The sequence below is a fragment of the Mesoplodon mirus genome (assembly GCF_964341445.2).
Source record: "Mesoplodon mirus genome assembly, chromosome: 18".
NCBI lineage: Eukaryota > Metazoa > Chordata > Mammalia > Artiodactyla > Ziphiidae > Mesoplodon > Mesoplodon mirus.
Genome location: NC_138994.1, coordinates 7,365,106 through 7,380,192, shown reverse-complemented (window position 1 = coordinate 7,380,192; position 15,087 = coordinate 7,365,106). Strand labels below are relative to the sequence as shown.

The window sequence follows — 15,087 nt, the reverse complement described above, 5'->3', positions numbered from 1 at the left end:
GTAAGCCTACCTTCTAAAATATAGAATGTACAATACTGTTTGGTTAATGAAACATCATTTAAAGTTTTTTCATCTCTTTAAAAAATTTTTTTAAATTGATTTTTTGGGGGCTGCGTTGGGTCTTCATTGCTGTGCACGCGGGCTTTCTCTAGTTGTCGAGAGCAGGGGCTACTCTCCTTTGCAGTGCACAGGCTTCTCATTGAGGTGGCTTCTCTTGTTGCAGAGCACAGGCTCTAGGCACGTGGGCTTCAGTAGTTGTGGCTCGCAGGCTCTAGAGCACAGGCTCAGTAGTTGTGGTGCACGAGCTTGGTTGCTCTGCGGCATGTGGGATCTTCCCGGACCAGGGCTCGAACCCGTGTCCCCTGTGTTGGCAGGCGTATTAACCACTGTGCCACCAGAGAATCCCTTAAAAAAGTTTTTTAATTGAAGTATGAATGACATACAATATTATTTTAGTTTCAGGTGTACAACATAATGATTCGATATTTGTATATAGATTTATAGTTTTGATTTAGAAAATACGAATATCAATTTTATCCCCCATCACATGAATACATTGGTATTGGAACATTCTAGAGGTGGTGTGTTTTCTTTCCTTTTCCCCCCCCTTGTCCAGTTGGCTAGATCAGTCATAGTATCTATATATAGATCTTTGGCTGAAGAAGACAGTTTCTTTAAGGAAAGTATTTAGTGTTCTGGTTGAAGTTGCCTCCTTTGAAGTGAAATAAACAACAAAATGTTCTTATTTTAATGGATTTTAAGAAATATTTGCCCCTGTTAAGAGAAACCAAGAAATAGGGGACCTGGATTTCATTCAATTTGTTTTAAAAAGAAGTTGAGTTTTCTAGGGAATATTATATTAGCAAACATTCTGTTGCTACCTACCCTTTGAAAAGTCATAACTATAGGTTGTTATTCAGATGTTCCACAGTGATGTGCTCTATGATAGGATTTATCATTGATCACAAATGAATAAATTCAGGGGATTTTTTTCTTTTTTTTAATGCTGCAACCTCTTCCTGTATGTATTGTTCAGTGTCTTTTCCCAGTGAGATTTTTCCTTGGTCAGGAGCCTCTAATGAAAGAAATTACTATTTGGCCCAGGCAGTAATGTTGCCTTCAGATTGTTTTTAAAGCCAGACTGTTTTCTGTGAGTTACCTCTGAGTGAACTAATTGTAAATGTGACAGCCCTTTTGATGCCACTTTCTCTGGAATTACTGGTGTTCTTCAAAGCTTGGCTTTGTTGTGTGCAGAAAGAGAGATGTTGGCGGACTTGGGAAGACTTCATTAAAAGGAAACAAAAGTTCTAAGGAAAGCTCCTTCAGGAGTTGTATTTGTTCATAACAGAACTCAAATGCACATAAGTTTTCCAAGCACTGAAGATCTAAGGTTATTTTCCAGACCTTTTACTTATTATATATTTTCAGTAAGGTCTTGATGAACCCCTCCACCCCCCAAATCCTCTTAGAGTTATTTTAGTGTGGCAAATGACTTGATGATCACTGTCCAGTTGATCTGTCTTTGATGTTATTTCTTTAAGGAAAAAGTCCCACCTTGGGCCCTGAATACTGATTTACCAGAATGAGTAGTTAAATGAGAGATCGGAAGCTAGAGCTAGTTTTTTCACTTTCTCTCACCTCCCCCCCCCCTGCATTATTTTAGAGGAGGTTGTTCATGTTCTCAAGTAACAGTACAAAAATCTCACACCCTGACCCAACCAGTATGAAAACAACCGCTGTAGCACAAAGTGTCCTTCCTGTGTCCCCAGCTGAAATTGGGGGAGGGACAAAGCCCAATTGTTACTTTACCCCATCCTGTCTGCCTGCTAGAAGGCCTGTTTCCTACCCTAATGGTTTCTGCCTAACAAATGGTGTTTCTTTTTTACAGCATTATGATCCTGGACTTGTTGTGGTGATGGTAAACTTAGCAGTGGTAATTTTTTATTTTCAGACTGAATTACTCCTTTTGTCATCAGTGCACCAATATGTTAGGCTTACTTTCTCTGTTGTAGCCTTCATCCTTCTGCTTGGTCTTTTTCATTTTCCTTTCCTTTCCTTATGCAACTTGTCTGATCCTTGTTCATTAAAGGGTAATGTTAAGAAGGGATATATCTGTTTGTGTTAGAACTGCCAAAAAAAAAATCAGTTAAAACATTAAATTCTAATACTGTAAAAACTTGATTTCCCCACAATATACTGGGCACTAGCACTTGCTACTGCAATCTATAAATAAGACAAACTTTGACTGCCTTAGAAGGCAAAAGTACTAATGCAGAGTTTATAACAGGGGTTTACAGAGGTAATGAATTTATACCAAAATTGTCTTGATTCTTACAAAGCAAATTCTGACAAATCGAAAAAGATATCAAATCAAAAAAAAGTAAAATTACTTTGACATTTCTTTTCAATTCTTTCATTGGACCATTTCTTTTTACCAGTAAATCCCTGATTGAGACGTTATGAAAGTGATATTACACCTAGGAAGTCATTTTTATAACCTGTCTTTAATTTGGTCCTTTTGCTAAAGATTGCAGTCACTGCTTATTTATTATACCATTGGGCATAAGTTAATAATGCATTTTTATTTTGTTTAACTGGCAGTATTTGATAGTATCTAAAAGAAGGCTGTATTTCAGAACTTTGTTCTCTTTTCTTGCGTGAGATGTTCTTTATTAAACATTTTTTTTCACTGTTCCTAATTACCTTCTTATTGTTTACAAGCAATACTGGGATATTGGTGATAAGTAATTGAACTTCTGAATTTGTTTTTCATTACTTTTTGAAACACAGATTAATCCCATAAATACAGAGCAACTGGGTACAAGTGGTTGCTGGTCACTTTGGAAACAGTTTCTTTTTTTTCTTTTTTTTTTTTTTTTTGCGGTACGCGGGCCTCTCACTGTTGTGGCCTCTCCCGTTGCGGAGCACAGGCTCCGGACGCGCAGGCTCAGCGGCCATGGCTCACGGGCCTAGCCCCTCCGCTGCATGTGGGATCTTCCCGGACCGGGACACGAACCCACGTCCCCTGCATCGGCAGGTGGACTCTCAACTACTGGCGCCACCAGGGAAGCCCAACAGTTTCTTTCTTTTTTCCTCCTGGACTAATCCTAGTCATGATCATGGCTTTTATTGCTTTTTTTTTTTTTTCCAAATTTGTTTTTGGTAATATCTCAGATTTAGCCTGACAAAACTCAACTTTTAGCCCAAAGGTATAATATATATGTGTGTATAACAAAAAAACAAAAATAAAAAAACAGTTGTTTACACCAGCCTGAGTGAAATGATGAGGGAAGTAAACATTGTGTTTTTTCACTAAAGGTATACAACGGATAAGGTAAGTCCTCTTTTCAGTGGGCTTACATCACAATAAACAGCGCAAGTTGTGATGTAAAACAGCTGTGGTAGTAAAGTGCTTGTCTGCCCCATTTTGCTTTGTTTGGCTGGTTATGAGTGGATTAAATATACATTTTAAAAAATCTCCAGCATAGATCAATTAGTTTAAAGTCAATTTTCTTCGCAACTAGTCCTTTTCACAGCTTACTGATTGCCACAGCCAGTGTTAAATCCACTCTGGAAAATGGGACCTCAGAGCACCAGTTTAAAAGTGAAACTATTTTTTGTTCCTAAGGGCAACGAACTGTCGCTTTCTATTTAATTATTTTCACCACCTCATTTAATTGTAAAGCATCTTTTGAATACAAAAAAATATTAAACACGCTGAGTTGCTGTTACTGAATTTTCCTGTATCATGTTTGAAACTGTGCTCTTCCGATTTAAACATGTCAGTTGAGATATTTATTACCAGTTTTAAAAGTGTGTGTGGGAAGATGTCAGTGGACAGTAAGAGTGAAGTGATTTTTGGTGGAAAGTTATTTGGAGGTCTTTTTAAAAAGGAATTTCTAATGTTTTTGATTTTAAACTTCCTGGTGCCATTGCTTAGAAGTGCTTTTGCATTACTTATTTAATTTTGCCATAGTAATCTGGAATCATCCCCAACTGGAAGGTCAACCAAGGTGGTTAGTTGGGCTTAAACTGGGAGAGGTAGGTTTGGTTGTAAGCTGTGAGAATGGCTTGTGTTTGGTTCACTGTAGCTTTCTGGTCTCTGCACTCCAAGGCAAGATCTCTAACCACCCAAACCCAATGTGTAAAGTGAACTGTTGACTTAGCTTTGCATCTCACCTTGATTATATGTTCCTGTTACAGGGAGAACAGATCCCATTCCAATCGTTGTCAAGTATGATGTCATGGGCATGGGTCGCATGGAAATGGAGGTAAGTAGATCTCATCGGTTCACTTGTTTTATGGGATATTGAAAATTGATACTAATTCCAAATTCAGATGTGGTTTTAATGTTTTTGAGGGGAAATTTTAAAATGTATTTTACATTCTCATTTAGTGCTGCCTTTGAGGCAGGTAGGTGGCAAATAATGCCCCTGTTATAAAGAAGTTGAGTGTTTTCCCCAGGGTCATGCCACAAGGCAAGGTCAGATTTAAACCCAGACCCCGGTGCTCATTTCCATAGGCAGTGTTGCTCAACTCTTAAAATAATTGCTGTGGTAGAAGCTTTGCCTCTGTAGAGCTGTGTACAGCTGTCATCTGTGATATCTTCTTTTCATTGCCTGAAATATTTTTCTCCATTTACTCCTAATTCTTTGGCATTGAACATTGAAGTAAAGTCTGTTATCATCAACACTTGTGCCTGTTGGGAACCACCAGGATGAAAGGAGTAATGAACTGTTTTGCATGCTCTTTTCTCTGCGGGGTGACAATAAAGCAAGAGGTAGCTGAGCAAAAAGTTAGAAGTTTCTTATTTTCATACAATACTGTAGTTGTGTAAATGACTTTTTTTATGGCTACTTGGGGGTACTTAAGGAATTAAGACTAATTATATCTGTTTTTGTTAAGCTTGATTATGCCGAAGATGCTACCGAACGGCGCCGTGTCCTAGAAGTAGAAAAAGAAGACACGGAAGAACTGAGACAGAAGTACAAGGTACTTAAGTGAAGCCATTCTTGCATGTGGGGTGTTCACACTGAGATATTATTCATTTTGGTGAAAAGAATCTGTTGACAGCAACATTCATTTGACCTTTGGTGGTGATTAGTCTTAGACCTCGGGTTTCTGTTACTTTCTTATTTATTGCTTCTGTAAAAACTATAGAGATAGTAATAACCATTTTGTATTATTATCTGTTGGGGAGAGTGCATTAGTGTTTGAAAACGCAGTGCCTGGTGTACATTAGTTAGTAATAGCAGTAAAAATTGGTGAGTCCTTTGAGAGCTTGATACCTGTTGATAAGCCTTTTCTTTTTTAATGGATGAGGTGTTTGAAGAATGACAAACAATTGAGAACTTCAGTATCTTCCTTTTTAAGCAGGTAGTTATAGAAAACTGCAGCTTAGAACATGTTATAAGTTAGCTTTCAAAAAGACTGACAAGGGTACATGCCTTTCAAGGTGTTTTAGTAAGCCCAATCTCTACCATAAAATAGGTAAATTTGAAGATAAGAAACAGAATTAGTGAAGATTATCATATAGAAGCGGATTTTGGTCATGATACTTATGGTGAGAAGAGAGAAGAGGGATTCATTTTTAAAAATCTGTTCTACCGTAAAAAAATATATAAAGCAAAAAGTGACAGAACTACAAGGAGCAATGTTATACCTACCACAGTTGTTGGAGATTTTAATATACCTCTCAGTAATTGACAAAAGTAGAGGAAAGCAATCAGCAAGGATGTTTGGAAGACTGGAACATCTCATTTAACAAATTTCACCTCATGATTATATAGAACTATACACCCAATCACTTTGAAAGTAACAAATTTCAAATATATATGAAACATTTATTTAAACAAATTTTTTACCATGTTCTGTGTCATAAAGTATCAACAGATTTCAAAGAACTGAAATCAAGTTATCAAGCCATAAAACAATTTTTTAAAAAGATTTTTTAAAACCTCTGTTTCAAAATTAAGAAGCACATTTTTACATATAACCTATCAGTAAAAGAAGAAATCACAATGGTAATTGGAAAATATTTTGGACTGAAAGATAAAAATGCTACACATCAAAACTTGTAAGATAAGCTAAAGCAATATGATATATGATAGCAAATACATGTCCTTTTTTTTTAACATCTTTATTGTAGTGTAATTGCTTTACAATGGTGTGTTAGTTTCTGCTGTATAACAAAGTGAGTCAGCTATACATATACCTACATCCCCATATCTCCTCCCTCTTGCGTCTCCCTCCCACCCTCCCTATCCCACGCCTCTAGGTGGACACAAAGCACCGAGCTGATCTCCCTGTGCATTGTGGGTGCTTCTCACTAGCTATCTGTTTTACATCTGGTAGTGTATATATGTCCATGCCACTCTCCCACTTCGTCCCAGCTTACCCTTCCCCCTCCCCCTCCCCGTGTCCTCAAGTCCATTCTCTACATCTGCGTCTTTATTCCTGTCCTGCCCCTAGGTTCTTCAGAACCTTTTTTTTTTTTTTTTTTTTTAGATTCCATATATATGTGTTAGCATACAGTATTTGTTTTTCTCTTTCTGACTTACTTCACTGTGTATGACAGACTCTAGGTCCATCCACCTCCCTACAAATAACTCAATTTCATTTCTTTTTATGGCTGAGTAATAATATTCCATCATATATGTGTCCCATTATATATATGTGCCACATCTTCTTTATCCATTCATCTGTCGATGGACACTTAGGTTGCTTCCATGTCCTGGCTATTGTAAATAGAGCTGCAGTGAACATTGTGGTACATGGCTCTTTTTGAATTATGATTTTCTCAAGGTATATGCCCAGTAGTGGGATTGCTGGGTCGTATAGTAGTTCCATTTTTAGTTTTCTGAGGAACCTCCATACTGTTCTTCATAGTGGCTGTATTAGTGTACATTCCCACCAACAGTGCAAGAGGGTTCCCCTTTCTCCACACCCTCTCTGGCGTTTATTGTTTGTAGATTTTTTGACTCTGGCCGTTGTGACCGCGTGAGGTGATACCTCATTTTAGTTTTGATTTGCATTTCTCTAATGATTAGTGATGTTCAGCACCCTTTCATGTGTTTGTTGGCAATCTGTATATCTTCTTTGGAGAAATGTCTATTTAGGTCTTGATAGCAAATACATGTCCTTAGATGCTTATCTTAGGGAAAAAAAAGGCAGGAAATAAATGAAGTAAACGTTCCTCTTGGGAAGTTAGCAAAAGAATAGCAAAATAAACCCAAAGAAGGTTAAAGAAAAGAAATAATGAAGATAAGATAAAGATAAGAACAGAAGGGCTTCCCTGGTGGCGCAGTGGTTGAGAGTCCTCCTGCTGATGCAGGGGACGTGGGTTCATGCCCCAGTCCGGGAAGATCTCACATGCCACGGAGCGGCTGGGTCCGTGAGCCATGGCCGCTGAGCCTGCGCGTCTGGAGCCTGTGCTCCGCAACAGAAGAGGCCACAGCAGTGAGGGGCCCGCATACCGCAAAAAAAAAAAAAAAACAAAGAAAAGAAAAAAGATAAGAACACAAAAGAATGAAACAGAAAACAAACATACAACAAATCCAAAAGTTAGTTCTTTGACATACTTGTGATATTAAGAAAGAAAAGAACATAGAAAACCAATGTCAATATTAAAAAAAAGAGGATGTCATTGCAGATGCAGCAGGCACTAAAAGATAAAAATAGTATGGATAACTTTATGCTTTGAATGCAAAGATAGGTTTAAGTGGACAAATTCCTAAAAAATATAACTTGCTAAAATAGACTTGAAGAGAATAGAAAACCTTGGTAATCCTATAACATATATAAATTATATAAATTGAATCTGTGGTGAAAAATCTTTCCATACAGCCCAAATAATTTCATAGTGAGTTCTATCACAGTTCATAAAAGAAATAACTTCAGTCTTGACCAACAATTTCTGATCTTCCAGAGAACTGAAAATGAAGAAAAACTCCCAGCTCATTTAATTAGATACTAGATGGTAACTCCTGACAAGGACAGTATGATAAGAATAATTATATGACATTGATGTATAACACAGATGCAGATCTTAAAAGACCATAACCAATTTAGGATATACCATGACCAAGTTATCCCACGAATGCAAGATTGATTTAATGTTAAAATCAATTCATGTAGTCAACCATATTAAATGATTAAAGGGAAAAAATTATATGATCATCTCAATAGGTGCAAAAAAACCAAGAGCATTATATAAAATTCAGCATTCATTCATGATGAAAACTCTTTTCCAACTTGACAAAGAAAGGACCTTTTTTTTTTTTTTTTTTTTTTGCGGTATGCGGGCCTCTCACTGTTGTGGCCTCCCCCGTTGCGGAGCACAGGCTCCGGACGCGCAGGCCCAGCGGCCATGGCTCACGGGCCCAGCCGCTCCGCGGCATATGGGATCCTCCCAGACCGGGGCACGAACCCGTATCCCCTGCATCGGCAGGCGGACTCTCAACCACTGCGCCACCAGGGAGGCCCGAAAGGACCTTTTTTAACCAGGTGGAATGCCTACAAAAACTATATAGGAGACATCATACTTAATATTGAAAAGTCAAAAGCTTTCCTTTTGAGATGGGGAAACATAACAGGTTCGTATCTGTCATTGTTTGTATTAAATATTGTGCTGGAGGTCTTAAGCAGCACAGTAAGGCAGACAGGCAAAAACAAACAAAGATACAAGAGATGAAAGGGGAGACAGAACTGTTACTGTTTGCAGGTATGATTATGTTCATGATATCCAAGAAAATTTACAGATTAGTTACACAAATAGAGTTTAGCAGGATGCTAGATACAAAATCATACATTTAAATTTTCATATTACAAAATGGATATAACAAAAATGTCACCAACTGTAATAGCAAAAAAAATATATGAAGCACTTGGGTATAGATCTAATGAGATGCGGGAGACTTAAGGCAAAAATTCTGAAGCATTATTTAGAGGCATTAAAGAACAATGAATTTTAAAAATGAGATTTTTTTATGATCATGAATTAGAAGACTCAATATTGTAAAGGTATCTGTTTTCCCCCAATTTTTCTATATATTCAAATCAATCAGATAAAAATCCCAACAGGATTTTGTTTGGAATTTTGTGTGGAAGTATAAAGGGCCAAGAATAGTCAGAGGTTAAAGTATAAGATAGAAAGCTACAGTAATTAAGACATGTGATATTGGCACAAGGATAGACCAATGGAACAGAAAAGAGAGCCCAGTTGCAGACCCTTACATATTTGACCACTTGATAAGACAAAGATGGTATTGCAGATAAGTGGGGGAAAGAATGAATTTTTCAGTAAAAGGTTCTGAGACAGTTGGTTATCCATATGGGAAATAGTGAATTTGAACTTCTACCCCGTACCATACAATAATCAATTGCAGGTGGATTAAAGATTTAAATGTAAAAGGAAAAAACATAGAGCTTAGAAGATGCTATAGAGGATTTTTTCTTTTCACCGCACCTGACGTATTTACTTATTTTTTTTTTCAGTGATAGTTTATAATGAAAATTGTTGAGCATACAGAAAAACTGAAAGATCTATATAGTGAATACCTATATACCTACCACCTGTATTCTACAATTAACACTTATAAATATTGTTTTATTATATATCAATTACTTCTTTAAGTGCCTTTTTTTAGTTCCTAAAATATCTTTTTGATTCTTTTCCCCCAAATTTGCTATTTTTTTGTTTTTTAAACAAAAACAAAATTTTTTGCCTTTTGGTTACTATTTCTGCCTTTTTAAAAAAAACATTTTAAATGTTCTTATTTTATAATTTCTTTCAAATCTTCTATTATCTGTAGTACTTTGTAAGTGTTTCTGTAGTTTGCTGCTTCTGACTTTCTTGCAGTGGTTTGTTTCCTTGTGTGGTTTGCAGGTTTGATTGTCATCTCATTCTCTGGATGTTTTTCGTATCCTGGATTTTAGAGGGGTTCTTATGGGGCAGTTCCATATGTGCTTTTGCTAGAGACTCAAGTCTTTAACTGAAGACCTGAGAACTTTATATGGACTGGTTTTAAAATGTTAATACCTAAGCTAAGGGTTCCTGCTTTGGATGAAAGGTGTAAATTCTTTAGGTCCACCAATGACTGTGGTCTGAAATTCCAACCTTCTATGCATGACCTTTTCCATTTATACCTTGGTAGATGGTGAGTTTTTTGATGCGTTCAGGGGATAGCAGGTGATGATGTAGTGCCATTTTTCTAGTCCCTGTTTCAAGGATGGAGACAACCATTCATCTCTCTGAGCATTTCCCAGGGAGAGCTTAGTAGGCCTTCTACCATCAAGGTCCTGAGGCCTCATCTTTAGGTGCCTAGGGATTGCCCTGTCATGTTGAGCTCAGCTATATATTAAATTTTTTGTGTTTTATTTTATCCAGAGTTACAATATGGTGAAATCCCTCTCTTCCTTCTCTTCCTTTTTTTCTTTCCCTGTTCTCTTTTCCCTACCCCTTTCTTTATGCACTCTTCAACCCATTTAGACTGGCTTTAGCACTTTTCACTGAACCAGTTTATTCAAGGCTGCAAAATACCTTTATTTGCTAAATCCAGTAGACCTTTTAAAGTTCTTATTTTCTTCCACATCCTGCTTCTCTGCATCATTCAATACAATTGACCACTCTTTTCTCTTTAAAACAATTTCTTTTCTCTTGCTTTTGAAGATTTTATACTTTCCTAGATTCCTCCTCCTTATCTCTCTTGCTGCTTCTGTATAGATCCCTTTGTTGACTCCTTCTCTTCTGCCTGAACATTTTTTTGTCTCTTCTTATTTATTTGTTATGCTTAGAACATCTCATTTTTTATTGGACTCAGACTTAGAAGTAGAAGCTCTCAGAGAAGACAGCCTCCATCTCTTGGCAATCTGTTCCTGGCGTTTTTCTTTGGCCTTCTTTATTCTCTTGCCAGAAGTTTAGCATATTCTGCAGCCTCTTCCTTATTTTTCTTAGTACGCTGTTTCTTCAGAGCAATACGCTGACATTTGTGTTGCAGAACACATGGAGTAACAAGATGCTGAATCTTGGGTGCTTTGGTCCTAGGTTTCTTACCTTTGTTTTGGGGCTTTCTCACAACATACTGGCGGACATCATCTTTATTTTTTTATTTTTTATTTTTTTTAACATCTTTATCGGAGTATAATTGCTTTCCAATGGTGTGTTAGTTTCTGCTTTATAACAAAGTGAATCAGTTCTACATATACATATATCCCCATATCTCTTCCCTCTTTCGTCTCCCTCCCTCCCACCCTCCCTATCCCACCCCTCTAGGTGGTCACAAAGCACCGGGCTGATCACCCTGTGCTCTGCGGCTGCTTCCCAGCAGCTATCTGTTTTACATTTGGTAGTGTATATATGTCCATGCCACTCTCTCACTTTGTCCCGGCTTACCCTTCCCCCTCCCCGTATCCTCAAGTCCATTCTCTAGTAGGTCTGCGTCTTTATTCCTGTCTTGCCCTTAGGTTCTTCATGACCATTATTTTGTTTGTTTTTCAGATTCCATATATATGTATTAGCATACGGTGTTTGTTTTTCTTTTTCTGACTTATTTCACTCTGTCGGACATCATCTTTAGAGAGATTGAAAAGTTTGTGGATTCTGCTAGCTCTTTTGGCGACAAGGCACAGTAGTATCAGTGAGTCAGGAATATCCTTCTCCCCTTTTTTTACGATGACCAAATTGAGAACACTCAGATTTGCATTCACAATGCAACCCCGTACAGATTTATGCTTTCTTTCTCCAGTCCTCCTTGGTCTGTAGCAGGAATGCCCCTTACTCAATAGCAGGCGGACTCGGCCATGGGTCAAGACACCCTGCTTCATGGGGAAACCTTGTTTGTCGTTCCCACCACTGATTCGGACCACATAACCCTTCCATTCTTCACCCCGAGCGTCAGCAGCAACTTCTGTGGCCATACGCTTCTCATAAAAGGTACGAAGTTTTTGTTCATTGTTCACTTCAATGAGTTTCTGGCAGCCAGTAGCCGGGAAAGAGATGTTCTGCTTTATCCTGAAGTGGCTGATTGCCTCCGAGGTGCCACAAAAAAGAGCTGCCTAAGCTTTAGATGTTGGAGTTCTTCAGCTTAGGACCTGGGCTCTCTTTTTCTGTCTAACCACTGTCCTTAAGCATAGAATCGTCATGCCACTGTTTTGAAATTTTTCACGTGGTGTGCTTTTATCCTTTAGGTCTTAGCTTAAATATTACTTCACAAGAAATCTTTCCTAACCACCCAATTTAAATAAATCCTCTACTTTATTCTCTTGCAATACTCTCATATATAATTTATAATTATAAATTTTTGCTTGTAACCTTATTTATAGGCTGACTATGGTACTGGAAAGAAAGGGCCTTGAGGAGGGAAACTGTCTATTTGTCTGGCAATATGTATACTGCATCCAGTATAGTGCCTGGCACATAAGTACTCAATAAATACGAGTCGAACAAATAAATTCTTGGAAATGATGGGGAAAACCAGGTTTATTTGGTATACTATCAGAAATATAAACATTTTAGAGAATACATTTTTATTGTTTTTCAAGTAAAAGTTACACTGTCAAGTAAATAATAAATACATGAAGTAGCTGAGTAATTCACAACCTCATTAGCTTACACATTATATTTTGAGGCCCTTTCTCCCCTGACCAAGAAATTATTTCACTTTTGAACTCTGTGGTAGGTACAAGAATTACTTAACTCCCATTTTATTGATCAGACTGTTTACTCAGAAATCTTGTCAACTTTGAATTATACAGCTTGCGAAACCCTCTCCCCTTCTTGATGTCACTCCTTTATTTCATGTTTGTTCTTCACCTTCACATGACCTTGGAACCTTGACTTTAGTAACTTAGCCCCTCCTTAATTTATACTTCTTGAGCACCACAGATTGATTTTTTACTTCTCTCAACACTTTGATTCCAAATTCTTTTCTTCCTAATCCTTTTTTGTCATACCTACTCACCAAGAACCTATCCCCACTCAGTAGAAATATTTGCATTCTTCATTTCTACATCTTTACTGTAGTGCAGTGTGGGACTAGTGCCAACTCACTGGACTCCCAGAACTGCCAAGGAATCCTTTCACGCATCAACTCCCTCTTAGTCTCTTCAACTGTCATTCTCAAACATTGATCTTTAAGCCCTCATCTTCCCTCAGCCACCCTTGTCCTTCCTCCATCTTCCCTTACTCCTAGTAGAAAACAAAGAAAATTTGGACTATCAGATGGGTGTGCCTTCTTCTACTGTAATATCTGCCATCAAACTTGGGTCTACCTCTTCCCATCCTTAAATATTTCTCCCTTGTTTCATAATCTGTCAAATGAAAATTCCTACCTACATCTGAATTCTGGATCCTAATCCTCTCTGTATCATCAAGGACCTTACATCTTTTTTCCTATCTTGGCAAACTCACTTTGCACTCATTCATTTCCTATCACCAGTAAACATGCTCACACATTCTTTGGGGAAAAGAACCACTAAAACTACAAAAAAAAACCTTACTCTGTTGACTCTTACTCTCTGTAACTGCCATCTTTTCTTTTTACTTGTCTTTAGAACCAAAATTCTGAAAGAATAGTCTCTACACTCACTGCCTTCTATTCTTTTTTTTTAATTTTCATTTTAATGAAAGTTGTACGTAGTTTTGTTTTTTTTTTTTTGCGGTATGTGGGCCTCACTGTTGTGGCCTCTCCCGTTGCGGAGCACACGCTCCGGACGCGCAGGCTCAACGGCCATGGCTCACGGGCCCAGCCGCTCCGCAGCATGCGGGATCCTCCCGGACCGGGACATGAACCCGCGTCCCCTGCATCGGCAGACGGACTCCCAACCACTGCGCCACCAGGGAAGCCCTGTACATAGTTTTAAAGCCAAATAGCTTTACCATGCTTTTAACTGGAAAAAAAAGAAAAACAAAAATTGCAGTCCTGTTTTGATACCCTTAGTATCTTGTTAAATATTGATAAGATATTTTTAAAATATGTGTAAGATATGAAGAGTAACTACAGACGCTTGTGTGTCTTCTGCTCAGTTTAAGAAGAACATTATCAATAACTTTATGATCCCGTCCCATTTCTTCCTCCCTCAGAGGTAAGCACTGTCCTGGATTTTGTGTTTATCATTCACTTGCATTTTTTCAGGTAGATTTTTGCTGTTGTTGAGATAAAATTCACTGGTTTAACCATTGTATAATATACAGTTTAGTGACTTAGCATATCCACAATGTTGTACAACTGCCACCACTAATTCCAGAACATTTACATCATCCTAAGAAGAAACCTTGTACCCTTTAGCAGTCATTCCTCATTCCCCCTGTTCTCCCTCCCCTAGCAACCACTTCTGTCTCTATACATTTGCCTATTCTGGACATTTCATATAAATTAAATCATTCAGTATGTGGCCTATTGTATCTGACTTCTTTTACTTAGCATAATGTTTTCAAAGTTCATCCATATAAATAGCATATATCAGTACTTTACTCCTTTTTAGGGCTGAACAATATTGCATTGTATGAATATACTAGTTTGTTTAATTATTCATCAGTTAATGGACATATGAGTTGTTTCCACTTTTTGGTTATTATGAATAATGCTGCTTTGAATATCTTGTACAAGTTTTTGTGTGAATATATTTTTCAGTTCTCTTTTGTGTATACCTAGGAATGGCATTGCTAGTTATATGGTAACTCAGTGTTTAACTTTTAAGGAACCGCCAGACTCTTTTCCACAAATGGTTGCACCATTTTGTATTCTCACTCGTACTATATGAGAGTTACAATTTCTCTACATTGTCATCAACACTTACTGTTTTCTGTCTTTTCTATTATAGCCATCCTAGTAGGTGTGAAGTAGTAGTATCTTTTTTTTTTTTTATGACTTCTACAAACTTTAATCTACTTGATTCATGTTCTCAACAAATTTTATAGTTTTTCAAATGTTGGTTTCCAGTATGAGGAAAACAATCAGACTGGGGATTTTTAAAAACTGAATAATGTCCTGTAATTAACTCGTCTCTTAAAGGCATGTAAGAATCATGGAAAGACTGACGCAGTATATAACCTCTCTTTTTTATCTTTCAAAATGTTACACTGCATTT

General features: G+C 37.5%; 2 protein-coding genes across 7 annotated transcripts in view; one reads left to right on the top strand and one right to left on the bottom strand.

Moving 5' to 3' along the window:
* GPATCH8 (G-patch domain containing 8) overlaps nucleotides 1–15,087 on the top strand; it is a 104,419-nt gene that overhangs the window by 52,005 nt on the left and 37,327 nt on the right. For 4 of the 6 annotated variants that reach the window (XM_082605072.1, XM_082605073.1, XM_082605074.1 and 1 more), the window contains 2 exons: nucleotides 4,204–4,271; nucleotides 4,906–4,992. In XM_082605072.1, the coding sequence (XP_082461198.1) occupies nucleotides 4,204–4,271; nucleotides 4,906–4,992 (155 nt within the window). Of the gene's footprint in view, nucleotides 1–1,888; nucleotides 1,934–4,203; nucleotides 4,272–4,905; nucleotides 4,993–15,087 lie in introns of all 6 variants that reach the window. The other 2 variants (XM_082605075.1, XM_082605076.1) reach the window with 1 other exon arrangement.
* LOC309794207 (small ribosomal subunit protein eS6-like) lies at nucleotides 10,672–13,423 on the bottom strand (the record flags this gene model as incomplete). The annotated part of the gene is made up of 3 exons (XM_082605419.1): nucleotides 10,672–11,095; nucleotides 11,556–12,054; nucleotides 13,409–13,423. 3 exons carry the CDS (start codon nucleotides 13,421–13,423, stop codon nucleotides 10,899–10,901), a joined length of 711 nt encoding a protein of 236 aa, XP_082461545.1. The 3' UTR covers nucleotides 10,672–10,898.